The sequence below is a fragment of the Poecilia latipinna genome, unplaced genomic scaffold (genome assembly GCF_001443285.1).
Source record: "Poecilia latipinna isolate Pla-1442-1.1 unplaced genomic scaffold, P_latipinna-1.0 Scaffold7, whole genome shotgun sequence".
NCBI classification, from domain to species: Eukaryota; Metazoa; Chordata; class Actinopteri; order Cyprinodontiformes; family Poeciliidae; genus Poecilia; species Poecilia latipinna.
The window spans coordinates 494,470-513,156 of NW_015112623.1; the positions used below are offsets into that span (position 1 = coordinate 494,470).

At 39.4% G+C, this 18,687-nt stretch overlaps 1 protein-coding gene across 1 annotated transcript in view; it reads right to left on the bottom strand.

The window, feature by feature from the left end:
• Nucleotides 1-18,687, bottom strand: part of cyfip1 (cytoplasmic FMR1 interacting protein 1) — a 36,310-nt gene that overhangs the window by 10,641 nt on the left and 6,982 nt on the right. The window contains exons 2-23 of the mRNA XM_015021600.1: nt 14,327-14,447; nt 13,385-13,474; nt 12,893-12,970; nt 12,252-12,353; nt 11,980-12,161; nt 11,391-11,487; nt 10,953-11,081; nt 10,386-10,490; nt 9,304-9,395; nt 9,082-9,199; nt 7,591-7,713; nt 7,353-7,478; nt 7,105-7,271; nt 6,358-6,505; nt 5,419-5,572; nt 5,179-5,335; nt 3,852-3,948; nt 3,411-3,487; nt 2,758-2,866; nt 2,556-2,675; nt 2,237-2,436; nt 525-612 (exon numbers count right to left, since the gene is read on the bottom strand). Of these exons, the coding sequence (XP_014877086.1) occupies nt 525-612; nt 2,237-2,436; nt 2,556-2,675; nt 2,758-2,866; nt 3,411-3,487; nt 3,852-3,948; nt 5,179-5,335; nt 5,419-5,572; nt 6,358-6,505; nt 7,105-7,271; nt 7,353-7,478; nt 7,591-7,713; nt 9,082-9,199; nt 9,304-9,395; nt 10,386-10,490; nt 10,953-11,081; nt 11,391-11,487; nt 11,980-12,161; nt 12,252-12,353; nt 12,893-12,970; nt 13,385-13,474; nt 14,327-14,443 (2,676 nt within the window). The 5' untranslated portion in view covers nt 14,444-14,447. The remainder of the gene's footprint in view (nt 1-524; nt 613-2,236; nt 2,437-2,555; nt 2,676-2,757; nt 2,867-3,410; nt 3,488-3,851; nt 3,949-5,178; nt 5,336-5,418; nt 5,573-6,357; nt 6,506-7,104; nt 7,272-7,352; nt 7,479-7,590; nt 7,714-9,081; nt 9,200-9,303; nt 9,396-10,385; nt 10,491-10,952; nt 11,082-11,390; nt 11,488-11,979; nt 12,162-12,251; nt 12,354-12,892; nt 12,971-13,384; nt 13,475-14,326; nt 14,448-18,687) is intronic.

Here is an 18,687-nt window from a genome sequence, read left to right on the forward strand (position 1 = left end):
TTTTAAATTTGGGAAAACCCCCACAAAAAAAAAAAAAATATTTCCAAGTTTTTTTTTTTTTTTTTTTTTTTTTTGCATTAAAAAAGTTTTTTTTTTTTTATCATTTTAAGACATTTTTCAGGTAAAATTGTGTCTTTATTCTGCTAATGTTATAACTATATTCTTGTAATTAAACAGAAATTCTTGCAGCCTGACCTTAATACTCACAGAAAAAATGACTGAAGTTAAAGCCACTTACTGACAATATTTTCCATCATTTGCAATTAATTTTTTAGAAAAGAAAGCAAAACGCAAAAAAAATATTAAAATCAGAAATCAGATGTGGTATGAAACATTTCTGAGGTTGAATTTTTAAGCCATCTGGCCCAGCCCTAGATTTATTATCATGCAGTAAACATTTAGCTTTAACATGCGCTTATGCACAGCTGGTCAGGTCACGACAATAAAAATCTGTTGCTTATGGAATCCAAAGAAATAAAGCGAGTCGTTCTCTGGGAGCGGTGATAACAGAGGAATGCACTGACCTTTGACCCGTACAGATAATGGGGCTGAGCGTTGGGGGGCTTATCCCTCTGGAACTCTTGAGAGAAGGGCAGGATGGTGCGCACAAACCTGGACACACAGAAGGAGATAATTCAAACACGCGTCACAGTGCAACATAAACAGCTGGGTACATTACACAGAGATGAAAAGTAAAGAATGAACACACACACAGCCATCAGGAGCAACTTTACAACCTATCAGCCACAATCCCATCTCTTTACACACAAGCTGTTGTTGAAACTTTCAGCGCTTTCAGGAGCACAAATTTTATGTAACTGCAGAGAAAATACCGTGTCCATTAATGCAGCACCTGAAGAAGTACAATGAAGAGACGCAATTTCAGTAAATGTAAACCAAGCTAATAAAACCAGATGATGGTCATTAAAGGGCCAGCATAATGGAAAATGTACTTGCTTGAGCTTTAAATCATGTTGTAGTGTTATTCCCTCATCAAAAACATACCAGCTCCTCCAGACTAGCCAGCAGCAATTAGCAAACACCCGATGGAACTGGGCATCTGCTGAGCTCATTATAGGAGCTGCTGCTCAGTGAAACGTTGTTAAAGGATTAATAGAGGAAAGATGCTCTGATGACTTCCAGAGGATAGTTTCTTAAAGAGACAGAGGACCAAATTTCAATGTGTTAATTGCAGCATTTTCATAACAACTGCAGGTAACATAGTAACTTGATTGTGCTATAAAGTGGCACCATGTGGCTGAAAACACACGATGCTGATGAGTCTGGAAATGTGAGCTGGCCGGGTTTCACCTTGATTTGCCCTGACCAGTGGCTGACTGGAGGGACATTTAAAAATATGATTCCTTTCTAATCAGTGAACACGCCAGAGTTGTAGTAAGAGTTCAAAATGTAAAGCTTAAAGTAAAAACATTTAAAAAAAAAAAACTGGGTCATGAAGCAAAATTTAAAACATATTTATCCGACTGCTGATTCAGCAGCAGCAGTCTCAGTCATCAGTGGTAGATTGTTTTGTTATGTAATGCGGTTTATTTAAATTTATTGCAAGGTAAATGAGTATTATGTACCAACTACGTTAATGTTGATTAAAGTTTTTTTTTTTTCCTTTAAAATCAACACCTTTTATTCAGTCCTTAAAACTGGATTTGTTCTGTTTTTGTTGATGGACCACAAATCTTTAAGTGCAACTAAAATAAAGCCAGATAAAACTGAAACTCAATAGGAAGAAAGTGGAAATCAAAATTTAGGACAATATAAAAAAGATACAAACAGGCGTCATTTATTTATTTGAGTCAATCTGAGAAATATGAGCAGAACAATTGTGGCAGCTGCAAACTCAGCTCAGCTGGCATGGTGCTCTGCTTCTGCTGAGCTGGCCATTTGCATTTATTTGTTTAAAACCAAGCTGATCCTTCTGACCTTTCACTGATCCGTCTGTTGTTTTTAACTGAAAATAAACACAAAACAGGGAATTTACTGCTAAAGCGGACTCTTCAATGCATCCGGTTCTCATTTCGTTTTGTGTAAATGCATTCTCACTGCAGTAAAACTACAACATGGAGACCTCATTTTCTGTCTTTTTACTGTTTTTATGTATTGCTGGCTATTCCGTGAAACATCATTTCTAAGCAAATAAAAAAATAATTTGCATATAATCCCTGAGAATTTAACCACAGCAGAACTAAACGCGGCGGCCTCTCTACTGCAGGCGACCCACCTGTTGGTGGAACCGTTGTAGCAATAGTTGGGCAGAAAGTCGTAGTTGAGCTCCCAGAAGACGTGCAGCGTTATCCTGCCGTATGGGGCCGACACGTTGTGGTTGGCCTCGCGGAACATGGCGTCGAAGCTGTCCAGGGTCAAGAACTTACTGAGCAGCTTGTGCGTCATGCGATTGACCTCCAGAAGACCTTCGAGCTCCTGGAAACAGGAAGTGAAAACAGTTGGCGAATGCAGAAAAGGGCGGCAAAAGAAGATGTTTTTTTTTCTAATAAAAAAAAAAAAAAAAAAAAAAAAAAAAAATCGAAGAGTCGACTTGCCATTATGGAGGTGAGGTCCTCGCTCTCGAAGCGGTTGATTGCGAGCTCCAGAGATTTGTGGAGCGCCGCCGAGACCCGCTGGGTGATGAGTCGGTTCAGGTCGATGGAGCGGCCCAGGAGCTGAGGCAGAGGCTCTGTTAGTAAAGGGAAGGACGGTGCTGAAGGGGAGAGGAGGGAAGGGAGAAGCAGGTAGGGGACACACCTGGACGTGGCGCTGCTTCAGCAGGGTCTCGTATCGGTTGGAAGTGGGCCAGGGAATGTTGGCGCCCTGGTTCTTGCAGTCGGCTCTCAAGCGTTTATCGAGGAGAAGACTGAGGGATTCAAACAGAGAGTGAAAAGACTCGGATGAAGGACCGCTTAAAAAGATTTCAATCTGATGTATTGAAATATTTCGGAACTTTACCAGATTTTTTCTTATTTCTATCAATTTAAGGCTAAGTTCTTCATCTATTATCTCGACAAATGAAATACGAACATCTGGATTGTGGAAGACAAAAACACTGAAGCACCTTTGTGTTGCATAAGTTTAAAGAAACTTTTTAAAAAGTTAAAAGAAAATTGAACCAATTGAAGGAGAACTCCATCTTGCTTCTTCTGTGCATCATGCATATAAAAACCTTTAATAAACAATGAAATAAAACTTGATATCTGGTTTTTGTTTGACATTGTAGAAGACAGTTCTCAGATATTGAACTTGTCATCTGACTGTTGTCCAAACTTCAACCATCAGATCTTTCAGATGAAAATAAATTTCTCAGAAGACCAATTTGATGGTGGCAGTATCATGCTGAGGGTCTGTTTCACACATGGTGGTTTTATTTGGAAAAGACAAACAGTGGAAACAGGAGCACTCACCTTCCAGCTAGGATCTTGTAATAGGCAAATATCTGATCAGCCAGCTTGTAGACAAACTGATCAAAGCACAAGTTGACCTGAAAAAGCAAAATAAAGAGTTAGAATGCCTTGTAAACAAACGATTAAACAACTATGGAAGGCAGCAATTTGTCCCTTGCGATTTTTCGATTTGATTCAAGAAAAAAAAGAGGAAAAACCTTCACCATTTATAAACTGTTATGCAATGGCTCTACATATATAGCAGAGATATGCAACAGAGATTATTGAAGAGAGCTGAAGCGTGGATTTATGGTGCACAACATGACTGCAAACAATATGCAGTATTAAAAGGGGGGAGGGGGGGAGCGTATTTCGTCATGAAGCTCTGCCACACCGAATATAAAAGATTAAGCTTCTCTAAAGGACCATCACATCATCCAGGACACATTTACAGTGTATTACCTCGGCCTCTATCTCATCATAGAGGAACTGCTTCTTGAATTTGGTCAGAGCGTAGTGTGCGCTGTCGTTGTACAAGTCCAGGGGATACAACACGTACCTGCACACATTTGAGGAAGACTTTATGTTACTCATAAAAATTTGCTTCAAATGTGCCTGAAATAGTTCCAGAATGCAACACAGAAACATTTGCACATCATCAAGTCCTAATTCTTCTGCCACACTACTCCTGCAAGGTGAATGCTTAAAAAAAAAAAAAAAAAAAGATGATGATGATGATGTCATCATGACACAAGCAAATGAATAAAGTTGATTTATTTTGGTGTCGGTTTGAAGAATTACAGAGTTCTGGCCGGTGCCAGAGAAGGTGCTTAATGGCTTATGTAAATCTGTAGCGTACCGCAGTAATCCAGTGGCCAACATGAAAACAGGCCTGAAAACATGAAGAAACAACATCCAGCTTTGCAGAGCAACTCTGGAGAATCTGGTCAGAAAGGTGAGCATGCGGTGCACAGGCAAAGTATTCACGCCCCTGAGCTCTTCCACGTTCAGTCACGTTGCAACCAAAATCGTCAATGCGTTAAATTGAGATTGTATCAGATCAACATAAAGAGCTTAAACGTGGCATAAACACAATAAATGGATTTCAGAGTCTTCCACTGCTATGACTCCCCAAACTTTTTGTTAAGCCCAAGTAACATCTAGAGCAGCCACTTGTTTTAGTTTTATGTCGCCCTATTAGTGAATAGTTTTTACCTCTGTGACACAGCAAACATGTGGAAGAAGGTGTTGAAGACAGAAAACAGACTTTATTTTGCTGGTGGGTCATTGTATCATGTAGATAAAACCAATCAGAAAAAGTGTCAGTTTGTCAGATAGGGTGGGCGATGTTCACAATATGTTGTGGTATTATTATGATAACGATAGAAGAGACGATTAAAATATTTATTACTTCTTTTTAAAAAACTGTATGACAGAGTCACATTTATAGTCCCTCAAGCACAAATAATATTCTGGAAAAACATGACCAAATTTAAACCAGTCGCATAAAAAATGAGTGTGATTTGTGTCACCTATCTGCGCGCAGTATTTGCATTTAATCATATTTTCAAATTTATTTTTACTCTCATTGAAGAAACAGTGAAGAAAGCAGTAAAATTCCCAGTCCAAACAATACGGACAGTTTTGGGCATTTTTAAATATCGTTAATTGTAATTTGCAATTTAATCAAAATTCTTGTGAAAAAGAATTTATCACGATAAATGATACACGCCGACTGGGCTGGAAGAAGAAGAGCTTCCAGAAGATGTTTCATGACAGAAAGACTTACTCCATCATGGAAGCCTCCTTGGTGTCCAGGATGTGGTCGGTGAGGATCCACGGCATGGACATCTCAATGGGGAACTGGATCCGGCGGCCCATGGTGAGCTCCAGGAAGAACTCCCTGAACCAGAGCTGGGAGAGGTCGCAGCACTGCTGCAGAGTCTCTGCATGGAGACACAGAGAAGGGTTTTAAATCTGGGCTCTTTTTTCATCCAAATTTCTGCCATTACAGAATCAAACTCCTTACCACTGAAGTTCAGCAGATGTGTGTAAAAGAAGGACTCCTTGTGAAATTTTTCAATGTCCAGGATGGTGGGGCCCTCCAGGCTGCTGCGCAGGGTCTTCTTCGAGCCGCTTTTGTCTGCAATGAGAGACTCCAGCATCGTCCTCACCATGTAGAGCTGCGGCGTTTATGAACAAACAGAGAAAAGGAAAGTGAGGTCAGCAGCCTGGTGGCACCAACAACAATGATTTTTAGGAAATTGGCTTGTTTGGAAGTTCACTGCATCTCTTCTGTTCTGGGTCATCCTCTAACATTTTTATCTCTTTATCTAAGAAGCACTGAAAACGCAGGTGTTGAAATCTGTTCTTGGAAGCAATCTGGACAGCAGATTGGTTCTAAGAGCAAAGCTCTAAGCTGATAAATCTGCGGGGTTTACGCAACATAATGGACGAAACTATTTGCCCGAAATGTTGCTCAGCAACAAAACTCCTGACTCCTGAACACAGATCATATTTTAATCGACAGCCATTTCTAAAGTCCTAAGGTTCATGCAGGACAAAGAAAAGCTCCAATAGAAGTCAACTGAACACCAAAAAAACAAAAAACACAACAACAGTAAACAGTAAACACAACATGCTGTTAAGACATAAAGAGTTTGGCTCATCCGTCTTGCCCAGAGTCAGTTTTGATACAACAGTGCAGACCTGCGCTCTAATCGGCTGCCACACCGGCTCCATGAGCTTCATAAGCCTGATTAATGTGAACTGTCGGAGCCTGATCTGTTGACACCTTCAAGGTGTGGGAAAGGATTATAGCTGGGATGATAATAAGGGATCATGTCTGCCCAACACTAAAAAAGCACCATTTCAATTTAGAGTAAATGACACAGATTCATCTGTTTAAAGTTTATTTTAGTCAAACTCTACCAGCTCCACGACTAGAAAGGTTGAAATGGAGACACACCTGAGTGCTGGAGGGCCCCACGGCTCGCCGCGGGACTTTAATGTCGAAGCCCCCCTTTGGGTCCTTCTCCCCTCGCAGGGCGGGGTCGTTGTGCGGCTCCCGGCCCGTCTCCCAGTCACACACCGTTTTACGGATGGCCTGAAGGACGCTGCAGCAACGGGTCAGAAACTTTAATTAGCCTGTGCATAAGAAAAAAAATAAACTGACAGCAATAATCCTGCTGCAATAAGAAAGTTAACGATGAATTTAAATGGGTTCAATTATTTCCTTTCTGATGATTGATATTTTTTTGATGGCCAATTTTGTTTACAGAGACTTCATAATCCAACTTATTTTTGGTTTTGGTTGAATGAGGGTTTTATTTTTGGTTCATTTAGCATTTTTATTTTGGATATTTAACATAAATTCCAGTGTAAAAAAATACAATCAGTTTATCTTTAAACACAAAAATAGGTTTGTGCATAAAGTTCTTGTGTTACCAGTATCGGGTTTGCTTAGCCACCAGGCATTTTCATGAATAAAAAAAAAAGAAAAAAGAATTATTCAAAATTTATATGGTGGCCAGTATGCGATATGCAGCAAAGACGTACAACTTCAACGCTGAACGACTTTTGAGCATTTTGAATCGATCCAGAATTCCCAGGACTAGGAATGGCAATTCTCTGTAGAATCTATTTGTTTTTTTTTTGCACCTCTGATCACCAGACTTTAAGCACAATGTGAAACCGGGCGTCATTTGGGTCCGACCTCTGGATGACGTTCTTCTTCTTCTTGATGGCCTGCCTCAGCGGGTCTCTCAGGGTAATCTGAGCAAAGTCCTGCAGAGCTGAGTAGATGGTGTGACGGATGGCGTGGTTAAACACGCTCTCCATGCGTCCCATCAGCACCTGCAGCCCCTTTATCATAGCCATCACCTGCCAACAGCGCAACATGTGATGAGCCACCAGGCTGCCAGTCGTCTGACATCATGTTTTCAGAGTGATGATGCAACAGACCTCTACGAGGGCAAACTTCTCCTCGCTGGTGTAGTTGTAGCGGGTGGCCCTCTCGTACTCCTCAGCGTTGTCGGGACACTCCTTGTTGGAGTATTTGTCCGTCGGGTGAACCAGTTTCCATGAGTACTGTGGGAGAGAGAGACGGAGACTTTCTTTGAATGGTCGAAAGGGGCAAACTGCATCAGTTGTGTTGTGAAGAACTGATCACGTGTTGAGAAGATGGCCTGTTCTCTCGTACCACTTCCATAACGTGAGCACTCCACTGGGAGAGCAGCTGTATGCCCTGCAGGGCCAGGTCAAACAGCTTCCTGTACTCTGCATCCGTCTTCTGGGATTCCTGACGCCCGGATCCGGTCACAACCTGCGATCACGCAAAAAAATCAAAATAAATAAAAAATCGACTCACACCACATCATGACTTTCCTCATAAATTATGTGAATCACACTAACTCATGAGCCTTCAGGAAATTAAAATTTCTAGGAAGACTTAAATTTTCCACCTGTATCAGGGCTGACAAATTCATTTTGGGCCTTTTCAAGGTCATGAATATTCTTAATGGGCTGACTGCTGAAGAATGTGCTGATAAAACACATTCTGCATGTGATGAGTGTCTGAGGCACTCATCACATGCAGACAGTCAAAAAACTCTCTGCATGTGATGAGTTCTTCCAGAAACTAAATAATATTGAACATCTTTTCACACTTATCAGTCCCACTGGGAATTCATGATTGTTTTTGGGGATTTTTTTTATTTTTGCAATTAAAATGGCATATTTTCTGGAACTACTTTAGAAACATTTGCAAAAAATGTTGCACTTATGTGACGATAGATGTGACTTTTTGCTACTCATCGTATTGTTCGTGGGCTGTAACTTGAGACCAAGTAAAGCTGAGGCAGCAGTGGAGTAGAAATAAGAAATACTGGCACCTTCAGGTGGGGAGTTTGCATAACTTTAGCAGGATTCAGCTTCTATGCACCACAAATCTGGAACAAATGTCCAGAAAACTGCAAAACAGCCAAAACACTGACCTCCTTTAAATCAAGATTAAAAGCTCACCTGCTTAGAGTTGCTTTTTAACCGTAATAAATGGAACATTGACCAACATATTTGGTGTGTATTGATGATTTGGTGCTAATCAAAATGTAATGTTTGTTATTCATTTCTCAATTGGTGATGTTTTTATGACTTTCTATCTCAGTGTTTTTATGCACTTTGAACTGCCTTTTACTGAAATGTGCTATACAAGTAAACTTGATTGATTGATTAACCAATTGTTTTTTAATCTATTTTGAGGAAAATTTGCAGTAACCTTACAATTATGCATTAGCACAGCAAAATGCAGAGATGTGTTGATTTTGTGTGAATCACAAAAAAAGCTGGAGGGTCTGATTGACGTAATGTGGCAGTATATAGATAAAAACTGTTTTGATTCGACTGATATAACATTTAAGTAAAACAGCTGTTACCTTGAAGGTTCTCCTTATGCGTCTCTCTGGAGTCTAGAGGGCCACATAAGAAGCTACGGTGGGCTGAATTTGGCCCCAGGGCCTCGAGTTTGACGCATGTAACCAAAACGATCGACTTTTACATCATAGTGCAACCGAAAACAGCCTGGCTGTGGATGTAGGGTTCACTTCTGTTTTTAACTGGGCTCACAGTGTCAAGCACAAAGGTGTGATTCATCACTTGAGCAGATGACCATCAGGTCTGCGTCTCCCATACGAACCTCGCTGTTGCTATAGCGAGCGAGCTCAGAGATGAAGCGCATGTGATCCTCCCTGATCTGAATCATCTGCTCACATATGTTGTACTGAGGGCTGCTGGATATAGAGGTGCAGGTCCATCTGGAGGGTGGAGAAAAACAACAAAAATGCACATGGAAATATGTACAACAAATTGTAATCTGCACTGTATTGTTTCCATGTTTCTGATGCAGATTTAGTCTCACTTGGATTTGTTCTCTTCAAAGTGAGCGCTGGTCTTGATGTACCGGGACAATTCGATCTGCATGTCGCCAAACAGCGGCACCACCTGCAGTTGCTGTTAATCCCAAAAACACAAAGATGTCTCCTGTAAATGCTGCATTTACAATCCCAGATGGATTTTCAACAGAAACTTAAAACTTGGTCTAAATTAGACCATAAAATTGTTATTTTGTTGACATGATGTTTCCTTGTGAAGTGAGAACCTGCAACTTAAGATGTGCTACATGTGATATAAGTTCTATTATACTCTAATTTCATCCCAACAAATTAGCAGCAACATTCAACAGATGTTAAAGAGCAGACTGAATACATTCTGTAATGACAAATGAATATTTAGCTAATCTGCATCCCTGCCCTTTTGTGGTCATTTACTATAGTAGAACCATTTATATCTGACACTTCCTCTAATGTGTTAACTAAACCAAGCATGGCTGTTTTGTAAAGTTTTAGTTGAATGAAGCATGTTATCTGTGTTGAAGCTTTGCTTATTGACCGTTAAGAAGTCTCAAGCATTTTAAAATTGCTTAAAATACTTAAGTAATTTTAAGCATTCATGTTAAGAATTCATGAATGCTTAAAATTACTAAACATTCATGTTCATGCTCTTATTTTGAAGTGGATTCCATTAAATACCATAGAGCTCCAGCATTAGTGAAAGTAACATTTTAGCTAGTAGTGCCCACCATTTTATCTGACCATCAACTACTGCTTTAAGGCTAGCTCAAGAACTTTGCACAGATGTTACAGTTTGGCCAGTAGGAAAGAAAATCAAACTAATCTTGTTATAATGCGTCAGAATCATGTTGGGAGAAATGCGCTGATCCATTCAGACTGTAGCGTCCAACTGAACAGACATTGCTACAACGAGCTTTGAGCCAGATGTATGCCAACTCTGTTTGGCCGACCATAATTCAATAACTATTAATTAATAAGTATGATCACACGTTTTATGCTTTGATATAAAAACCAAACAGTATCAGAGTGCAAATCAAAGTAAGATGAAGTGTAGAATATTTTATTAAAATGCTCGCGTGTCTCTCTCTACCTTGAAAAACTTGTCGATCTTGGTGAGGTTGATCCTCTTCTTGGCGTCTAGCTTGTAGATGTTGCTGCTGTTTCCATCCATGAGGTACAAACCAAAACCCATAACCTGCACAGGTGAAAAGAGTTACAAAGAGGATGTCTACATCTGTCAACAATGATCCACTTCTGCATTTGTATTAAAGATTGAAAATATATCGCCAATACATTGTTGCTGCATTATCAGTAGATGCAAAATGGATATCATAAAGAACTGCAATAAAGCTAAACATTTAAGTACGGAGCATTTGGGCTCCTTATGCCTGTAGTAAACAAGGTAAAGCTTATTTAATGTAGCACTGAAATGTTTAAGAAGTTAAAACAAAGATTTTTATTTTTCCCCAGTAGCTGCAGAGATTACTCACTATTTGTGGTCTAGATTTGCTCTAAACTCAAAGAAGGAAGATGACATCTTTTCAATTATCTGTTTATTTAATGCAAATCATAAAGTTTGAACAATATTCACAATATTTTCCAAATGTTTTCCACAATATCCTGCAGCTCTAATTTATATCATTTCGGTTCCATTCACCTTGAGCAGCATGTGTTTCTCACTGGGTGTGAGATACAACTTATTCTCGTAGTACTCCACACACAGGTTGACGATGTCGGCCAGCAGCTCTTCGTAGCCGTTGATCACTTCCAGCTGCTGCTGCAGCGACTGATGGGCAGACAGACCACCAGCAATGAATATTTTTTAAATATGTATTACACGAAAATGAATATCAACTCGACTGCTGGTCATTACATGTAGTATTTTTAAAGAAACATATTGTATTAATGGTAATAAAGCCCAATACAAATAAAGATTTTTTTTCTCTTTATTTGAATGTTCTGCTCTGCAACATCATTTAAACTTCTTAAAATTTTATTTGTGCATTTATTTTTCCAAAAACGACAAGAAAAATCATGACTATGTGTCCTAAATGGCCACTTTAATAAGTATTTGGTGCAGAACAATAAGACAAACCTGAGTGATTTTGTTGTGGTTTGCCAGGAACATGGACAGATTCTGAGACTCCTGAATGGAGGCGGGTTCGGACATCTTCCTGAGAAACTGAGCAGCTCTAGACAGAGAGAAAGATCCCTTTTACACCATTTTTGGTTTTAAGCAGCATTTAAAATAAAAACAATCTGCAAAAGCAAAAATTAAAAAAATGCAGTTTAGTGTTTTTAACAACCGCTAAACAATCTGGAAGGGTCACAATCTGAATCAGAGGCGACTGTGTGACTTTAGGAGTCGTTCCTTCACTTCCTGCACAGAAAACTACAACTGCTTGTAACCAACTCGGAACAGATGAAAACTACAGGAAGTTCTAGCTGAATAAAACATGTTTTGTTCATTATGTACACCAAAAAAATAAAAATGTTAAGTTAATGTATTAAATATTTCATTGTTTTTCTTTTAAATCACATTGAACTGTCCTTCATCCTCTTCCAGATCGGTACCAGCCAGCGTCTTCCCTCGGCTTAAATCTGGACATTCTGAGCAAACATCCTGCCATCTAGTGTTGGCACCGGACAGCAGCTGCACTGCAGCCTGTAGAGCTTCTGAATACCGTTTGTATGCAGAGTGGTCGTTCTTGACGCTGCACTTCATGTTCTTCAGCTCGTCCAGCACAGCGAACATATTGATGAACTTCCCCAGGGTCAGCAGGTACGCCTCCGAGACAAAGTCCTTCCTGCGCTCTGTGTGGCACAGACGGCGAACCTCCCCGCAGAAACGGTCGATGGCAGAGCGCTGGATGAGAAAAGAGAGGCTCCAATAAGCTGAAAATAGTAGAGGATCAGCTAAAAATCTGTACCGTCCTAGTAGTGTGTAGGACGGTACCTGGAAGTACATGAAGTTCATCAGCTTGGTGACTTCTGGCTCGAGGACCTCCACAGTCTTCTCATAGATCTCCACTCTGTTTGGCTGCTCGTTACATTTCACCTGGGAAAAGAAAGGCGAAGGTTAAAGAATCATTGTTAGAACTAGAGATGCACCAATCTGATACCAATATCGTTACCAATATTGACAAAAATTATAGTTTGTGCATCGGTGACGATGTGCCCAATCCATAAGGGCAGATCTATTCAGTCTAATTCTACGCTCTGAGCGACATCATGCTTTATTATTTATTTTACATTATATTTCTAATTTCACTTTCTGAAAGAAGAAAGAAGGTTTGTTGCAATTTACTTTTACGTTTGACTATGGTAGTCAACCTACCTTGGTCGACTACCATTGTCAACCTGTTGTTGACAATAGGTTTGTTTTCACATATTTAACCAGGCTTGTGAAGTTATTAGTGTATTTATGTGGGCTGTGCTGGTGCAGAGTTATTAAATAAATTTGTAATTCAGTACATTTATGTGTGTTAATGAAAAGAAATGTTTCAAGTAAATTCAGCGCCGTTTTTCTGAATCAGATCGGTATCGGAAGTGAAAAAAGTGAATCGGTGCGTCCCTAGTTAGAAAAGTCCAGTTTACCTGTGGTATGGCGCGGGAGCAGCTCCTCCAGGTGTACAGCATGACGGCGTACTCCTGCCCCTCCTCCAACATGTCATTCTGACCCAAACAAAAATATTCAGTCACTTCACACAGCCTCAACTAAAACAAAACCTCACATGATGCATGCATGGTTGCTTCTGCGGCGAGTTTATTCCCCAAGGGCAAGAGTGGGAACCCGCCCTTCCTCCAAACAAAGTCCGGTTTGATCCCCACCCCGAGCAATTATCTCTCACTAATTAGAGACAAAGACCTGCTATTCCCGACAAGAGCGGCTTCAGAGCCGCCGTTTGTCCCTGGGCCGCTCGATCCAGGGTTTGGATCCCGTGACCGTCTGCTCCACAGCACCAAATGTGCTGCAGGGACGGCCAAGTCCCACAACCCAGCTTCAAAAGGCCTCTGACCTCGTTCTGGTGAGTTTGTGTGCGTTTTTGTTTCCCCCAGCTAGAGAACAGACGCAGAGCAGAGACGTACCATGTTGGAGTGGACGGTGGCCTGCTCGATGTATCTGGCGATGCCGGTGACAAAAGCATTTCGGTCCTCGAAGTTGGTGTTGAAGTTGGGCTGTTGGGAAAATGAAACAACAGTGAAGATGGAGCAACAGATATGGAGAATTATTATGAACGTTTTAACAAAGAGAGATCAGGTTGCCATTAAAAAAAAAAGTAAAAGAGCAGAAATAAATTTTATCGATTAGTTGAATCTTTCTTTTTTGAAGATTTAATTTTATTAATTTTTCACCATTGCTCTCCAAAGTGATGTCAGCACAGCAAACATTTTAATAAATAAGTAATGCTTAGCCTGGTGGGGGCACAATTAAAGCCTGGTGGCCCGCCAGGCTTACACTGGGGGAAACCCTGCATAATGTTACAAGAATGCAGTTGTAGTAATACGAGAATAAAGTCAAATGGCAATAAAGTCAAAAGAACTTGAGATTAAAGTCTTAATATTAGGATAATTAAGTAGTAATAGTATGAAAACTGCAACAAAAAATAATTATCCAAGCTTTTTTCTCATTAAAGCAACTTTTTTCTCGTAATTTCAAGACATTCTTCTGGTAAAACTGCGTCTTTATTCTGCTAATAGTGTAACAACATTCCTGTAATTAAACAAAAAAAAAAAGTCCTGTAGTCTGGCCCTGATACTCCGTCATACAACTAACAGAAGGGACGATTGAAATAAAAATCACTTTTTGAAAAATATTTTCTTTCATTTGTAATTTCTTTTTTTTTTTGGAAAAGAAAGGAAGAAAAAAATATTAGAATTGAACCTGGTATGAAAAAATATATATATATATATATATATATATATATATATATATATATATATATATATATATATCAGATTTTATTTTGGCACCATCTCGCCCTAAAGAGAACAAGCACAGCGGTAGAAACGAGCCATCCCAGCGCTGACCTGGTACATGACGGAGGCAGGGAGTGGCTCAATGCACGGCTGCTGGTCCGGCAGCGGCAGCTCCTCCAGCAGGTCCACGTTGGACAGAGCATCTTCTAGAGTCACAGTGGACGCCATATTGCTGTAAAGTAACAGGAAAGAAAGACTTTAAAACTTTAGTCTAGAAACACATCTCTATCCTGCCATAGCTGCAGAATTAAAGCAGAACTTTGAAACCTGGAGGGACACACCCAAATGTTAATTCAATTTCTGTTCAGTCCAAAGACACAGAGGAGATTCTGATACTGTTCTGATGCACCTTACTAAGATGCTTTTTAAAAACCAGAAGAGGAACATGAAACACGAGTCTATTTGAGCCAAGTCACTCAAACCACATCATAAAATGTTGACAGCTGTACATTCATCTGAACAGCCGCCACATTGCCTTGCAAAATGGTTTTAAGCAACAGAAAACAAAAGAAAATGAACAAATATGAGATGACTGGAAACTGTAGGAACTTAAACCTTTACTCATTACTGTTTTGCAAAACGTCTCAAGCTCAGCGACATTGGATGGAGCATGTCTGAACATCAGTTTGTGGTCTTCCCACAGTTCCACATTTGGATTTAGCCTTGGCCTTTAACTAGGTCATTCTAACACATGAATCTGCTCTGATCTAAACTCTCTAATTGTAGGTCAGGCTGGTCGTTAAGTTTGTTGTCCTGCTGGAATATAAAACTCTGATCTTAGCTTCTGGCGGCTTCCAATAGGGTTTTCTTTCTTCCAGGAATATCCTGGACTGAGTTCCTTCAAAAATCCAAAAGGTCAAGGGGCATGAACACTGTAGCAGGGTGTTATATATCAGAGCCCAGGGGTCATTTGTGGCTCCCAACTGCAGTTCAAGAATGATATAAATTTGACCTGCAGGTGGTTGGAGGTGGTTGACACAGATGGAGACTTTTTTATTTATAATCAGGATAAAATTATTACAGACATAATTTTCTTACAATGGAAAATATTAAGTATTCATCCCTTCGTAATCGAGCTTTTAGAATAAGTAGAACCACCTGCATCCAGAGACTTTGCTGCTCTCTAATCAGCTTTTATGCAAATTATTAAACTTGGCTAAATATTTGCAAGTGCTTTGAACAAAAGGGACCCAAATCCGGTTCTTATAACCGAGAATAAATTTATTCAACTGAGCCCAAAACAATTTGAAAACTAGATATCTTTCTTTTAATATGAAAAAGATTAAAATCTTTCCAGACTCATTTACTTACAGATGAATGCATTTCCGGGTGCATTCTTCTTGGTTTTTTTAGATATTTATTTTACATTTAGACATATTTAGACCATTGACAATACCACACTTATGTATATATTATATATACATTTTATATGGCTTATGGTTATATTTGTATTTACTAATATTGAACACTTTGGATGGAGTATCGGTCAGCATATAAGCAATTCCCCCTTGGGGATCAATAAAGTATATTCTCTGAAAAATAACCTTTAAGCAGATATAAAACATACTTTTCATAAAGTCCACATTTCTGTTCTTAAAATTGTTTTTTTAATTGATCTGATTTAATATTTTAACTTTAAATGTCATGTTGTCAAGCAAGAGGAAAATCATCATAATTAACCAAAATAAAGCCTTTGAAGAATAGAATTTGTGTGTTATGAATATATAAAATGTCAATAATATTCTAATTTATTGAATATTGACTGAAGGTGTATGCGACTTGTCCCCGCTTCTCCTTAGAGCAGCTTCAAGGATGGGTGTTAGAGCTTCCCAAACACAGGAAGCTAAAAAAAAAAAAAAGAAAAAGCTCAATTTTAGGCTCCTCTTGTGCAAACAGCTGTGTAAATGCCCACCGCTTCCTGTCTATGCAGCTTCAGAATCCGGGTCGGGGTTAAATCCTGACCTGTGGGCCGCTGAACAGAACGTCTCACCGGTTTGGTATTTCCCTCTCATTCCTCTGCACACCTTTCCGTGTTTCACTTTAGACACAGCCCAGTCACCTTGCCGCAGTTTGGCAACAACATACCAGACGGTGTTATTTTTTTTTTTCTGCTCAAGTCATGTACAGACAAGCGTGTGAGCACAAAAACATAGAGAAGCTCATTTTTAATCACTCAACTGTTTCCAAAGCATCTAGAATGAGATAGAGTTAAAACACAGTCAAAAATAGAATGGAAAGGGGAAATTAAGGTGCTACAGCATCATCAGGTATAAAGTTTAATAGAAAAATAGTTCCTAAAAAGACAATACATAAAAAACAAGATTGCAACAGTGAAAATTAAGAAGCATTGAAGGAAAAAAATAGACTTTATCCCATACCAATCAGTATCTCGTGGACAGCAGATACCATCTGGTGCACACAATATAGTATTTAATTTTTGTTCTTCAATGTCCCTCTAGGGGCTCCATAGGTTCCAGTAGTGGCAATGATAATAATGGTATAATGTACACGACGATAAAAGAAGTTACTACAAATAAAAATATCAGATTCACAATCCAAGGCATTGAAAAAGCTATCAGCAGTAAAAGAGAAGGCAGCTTTCTGTGCTGTGAAGAGTAACTCTCCTCAGTGATGAGGCCGTCAGATTAGCACTAGCCACAGTAGCGCTGTAGGTGTGATGTGATACGATTCAGTTTGCTTTCCCACAGTCCTGCTGACAGGCGGACGTCACAATCTGCAAACACAAACCCACAGCAATCGTAACCGCGTCCCACAGAAGAACCGACGAAAACCTCACAGGTCAGCGGGAGGAGGAGCGGTGTCAGCGCAGGTCACTGGATCTCCAGAGGGAAGTGAAGGAAAGAGAACCAACAGCAGGTTGCAAGAAGACCGCATGACGTTTTTGAACTGTAAGGGTTAGTGTTAAAAAGATGGAGGATCCCGGCCTACTGACTCACAGCTGGCTGAGAAAAACTTTGGCTATTTTTAGATAAATTATCCGTTTTACCCACATCAGGCTTTTAATGCCTGACTCACTACACTTGACAGCCAGTAACTATGAGTCAAACAAGTTAGCAATTTACCCACAGTGAGCAAAGTTGGTCAATTTTTCAGCAATCAGCAGGGTTGATAAAACATTTTAAGGCATTCATAAAAAAACAACTTTCATTTTGTTTAGTCTATAAATACTACAAACATGTTCTTTGCTGCATTTTGTTATGAATGTAGTAAATATCTGAAAGATTAAAGATGAATGACTTCATTCATAAAAAATGGAAAATCTTATTCCTTCTTTTGGTGCACACTTTATTAGTCAATGTTAGTCACATTTCGTCACTGAATTCAAGCTACATTTCAGAGCTGACAGACCAAATGGAATTGGTAGTAGGACGCAAAACTTTGTTCTTAAAGCGATAAATCCAAAAAGTGTTGATTAATAGTAGCTGGTAAATCAAGTGTCCCTATAGTATTATAAAACAAAAATCCCAGAAATAAACTTCATGGTTCAAAAGGACATGGTGCCACAAAGAAGAACAAGACCAGTGATCCAAGAGTTTGGATTCCCAGAGGGTTTTGGTTCTGGTCAGAATGCAATAAAAGGGCAAGCAAAAACAAACTAAATATACTTAGAGACCAAACTCTTGTTAATTAACAAGAGTTTCAATAAAGTTTGAGATTTGGGTTGGGGTTTTTTGGAGTTGGGCTTTAAAATGGCAATAGCTTCATTCCCACTACAAATGTGAGCAAAATTTTGTCAATATTCTGCTAATGTCAAAAAAAAAGCTATTTTGTAATTATGGTGATCCCAATAAATAAGAACCGCAATTAAATTCAAATGTGAAAAGCTTGTTCACACAATAAGGCATTAAAAACAGGCCACGATCCTCCAAGTTGTCTTCTTCGTGGTTTGCGCCAGTGGCAACGTCCAGTTGTTGATCATGTGACGCGTGATGTGAAAAAAGTTTTTCTACTGCGATTTTTCCACGCCATCTCAAGCTAGCGGCAAAACGTTTTAGTGAAAAAAGTGAGGTTTTTCTTTCAAAATTGCCATGTTTCCGTTGAGCACATTTATTTTTGAAATGTGAAATTGCAAAATTATGTGGTCAATGGCAACACAGTTAGCTAAATCTGGAAACCTTGTTTGCTGCGCATCTTTTGCCATAACGCCAAAGATGATACTGATGCTAATTGAAAGAAATAAAATCCTTCATTCCTAGTTTACACTGTTTTAAATAAGATGGCAGAGAAAGTTCCAGAGTGCCTAGAAATCTGTCTGTACAGAGCAGTGACTAAAACTGCATTTCCTCCCCCACCTGTTGCTGTGGACTGCTGCTTAGCTGGCTGAAAACATTAGCAAATTATATTTGCTAACCGTAGCAAAGATGAAATCAGCTATTTGGAAATATCTTTGG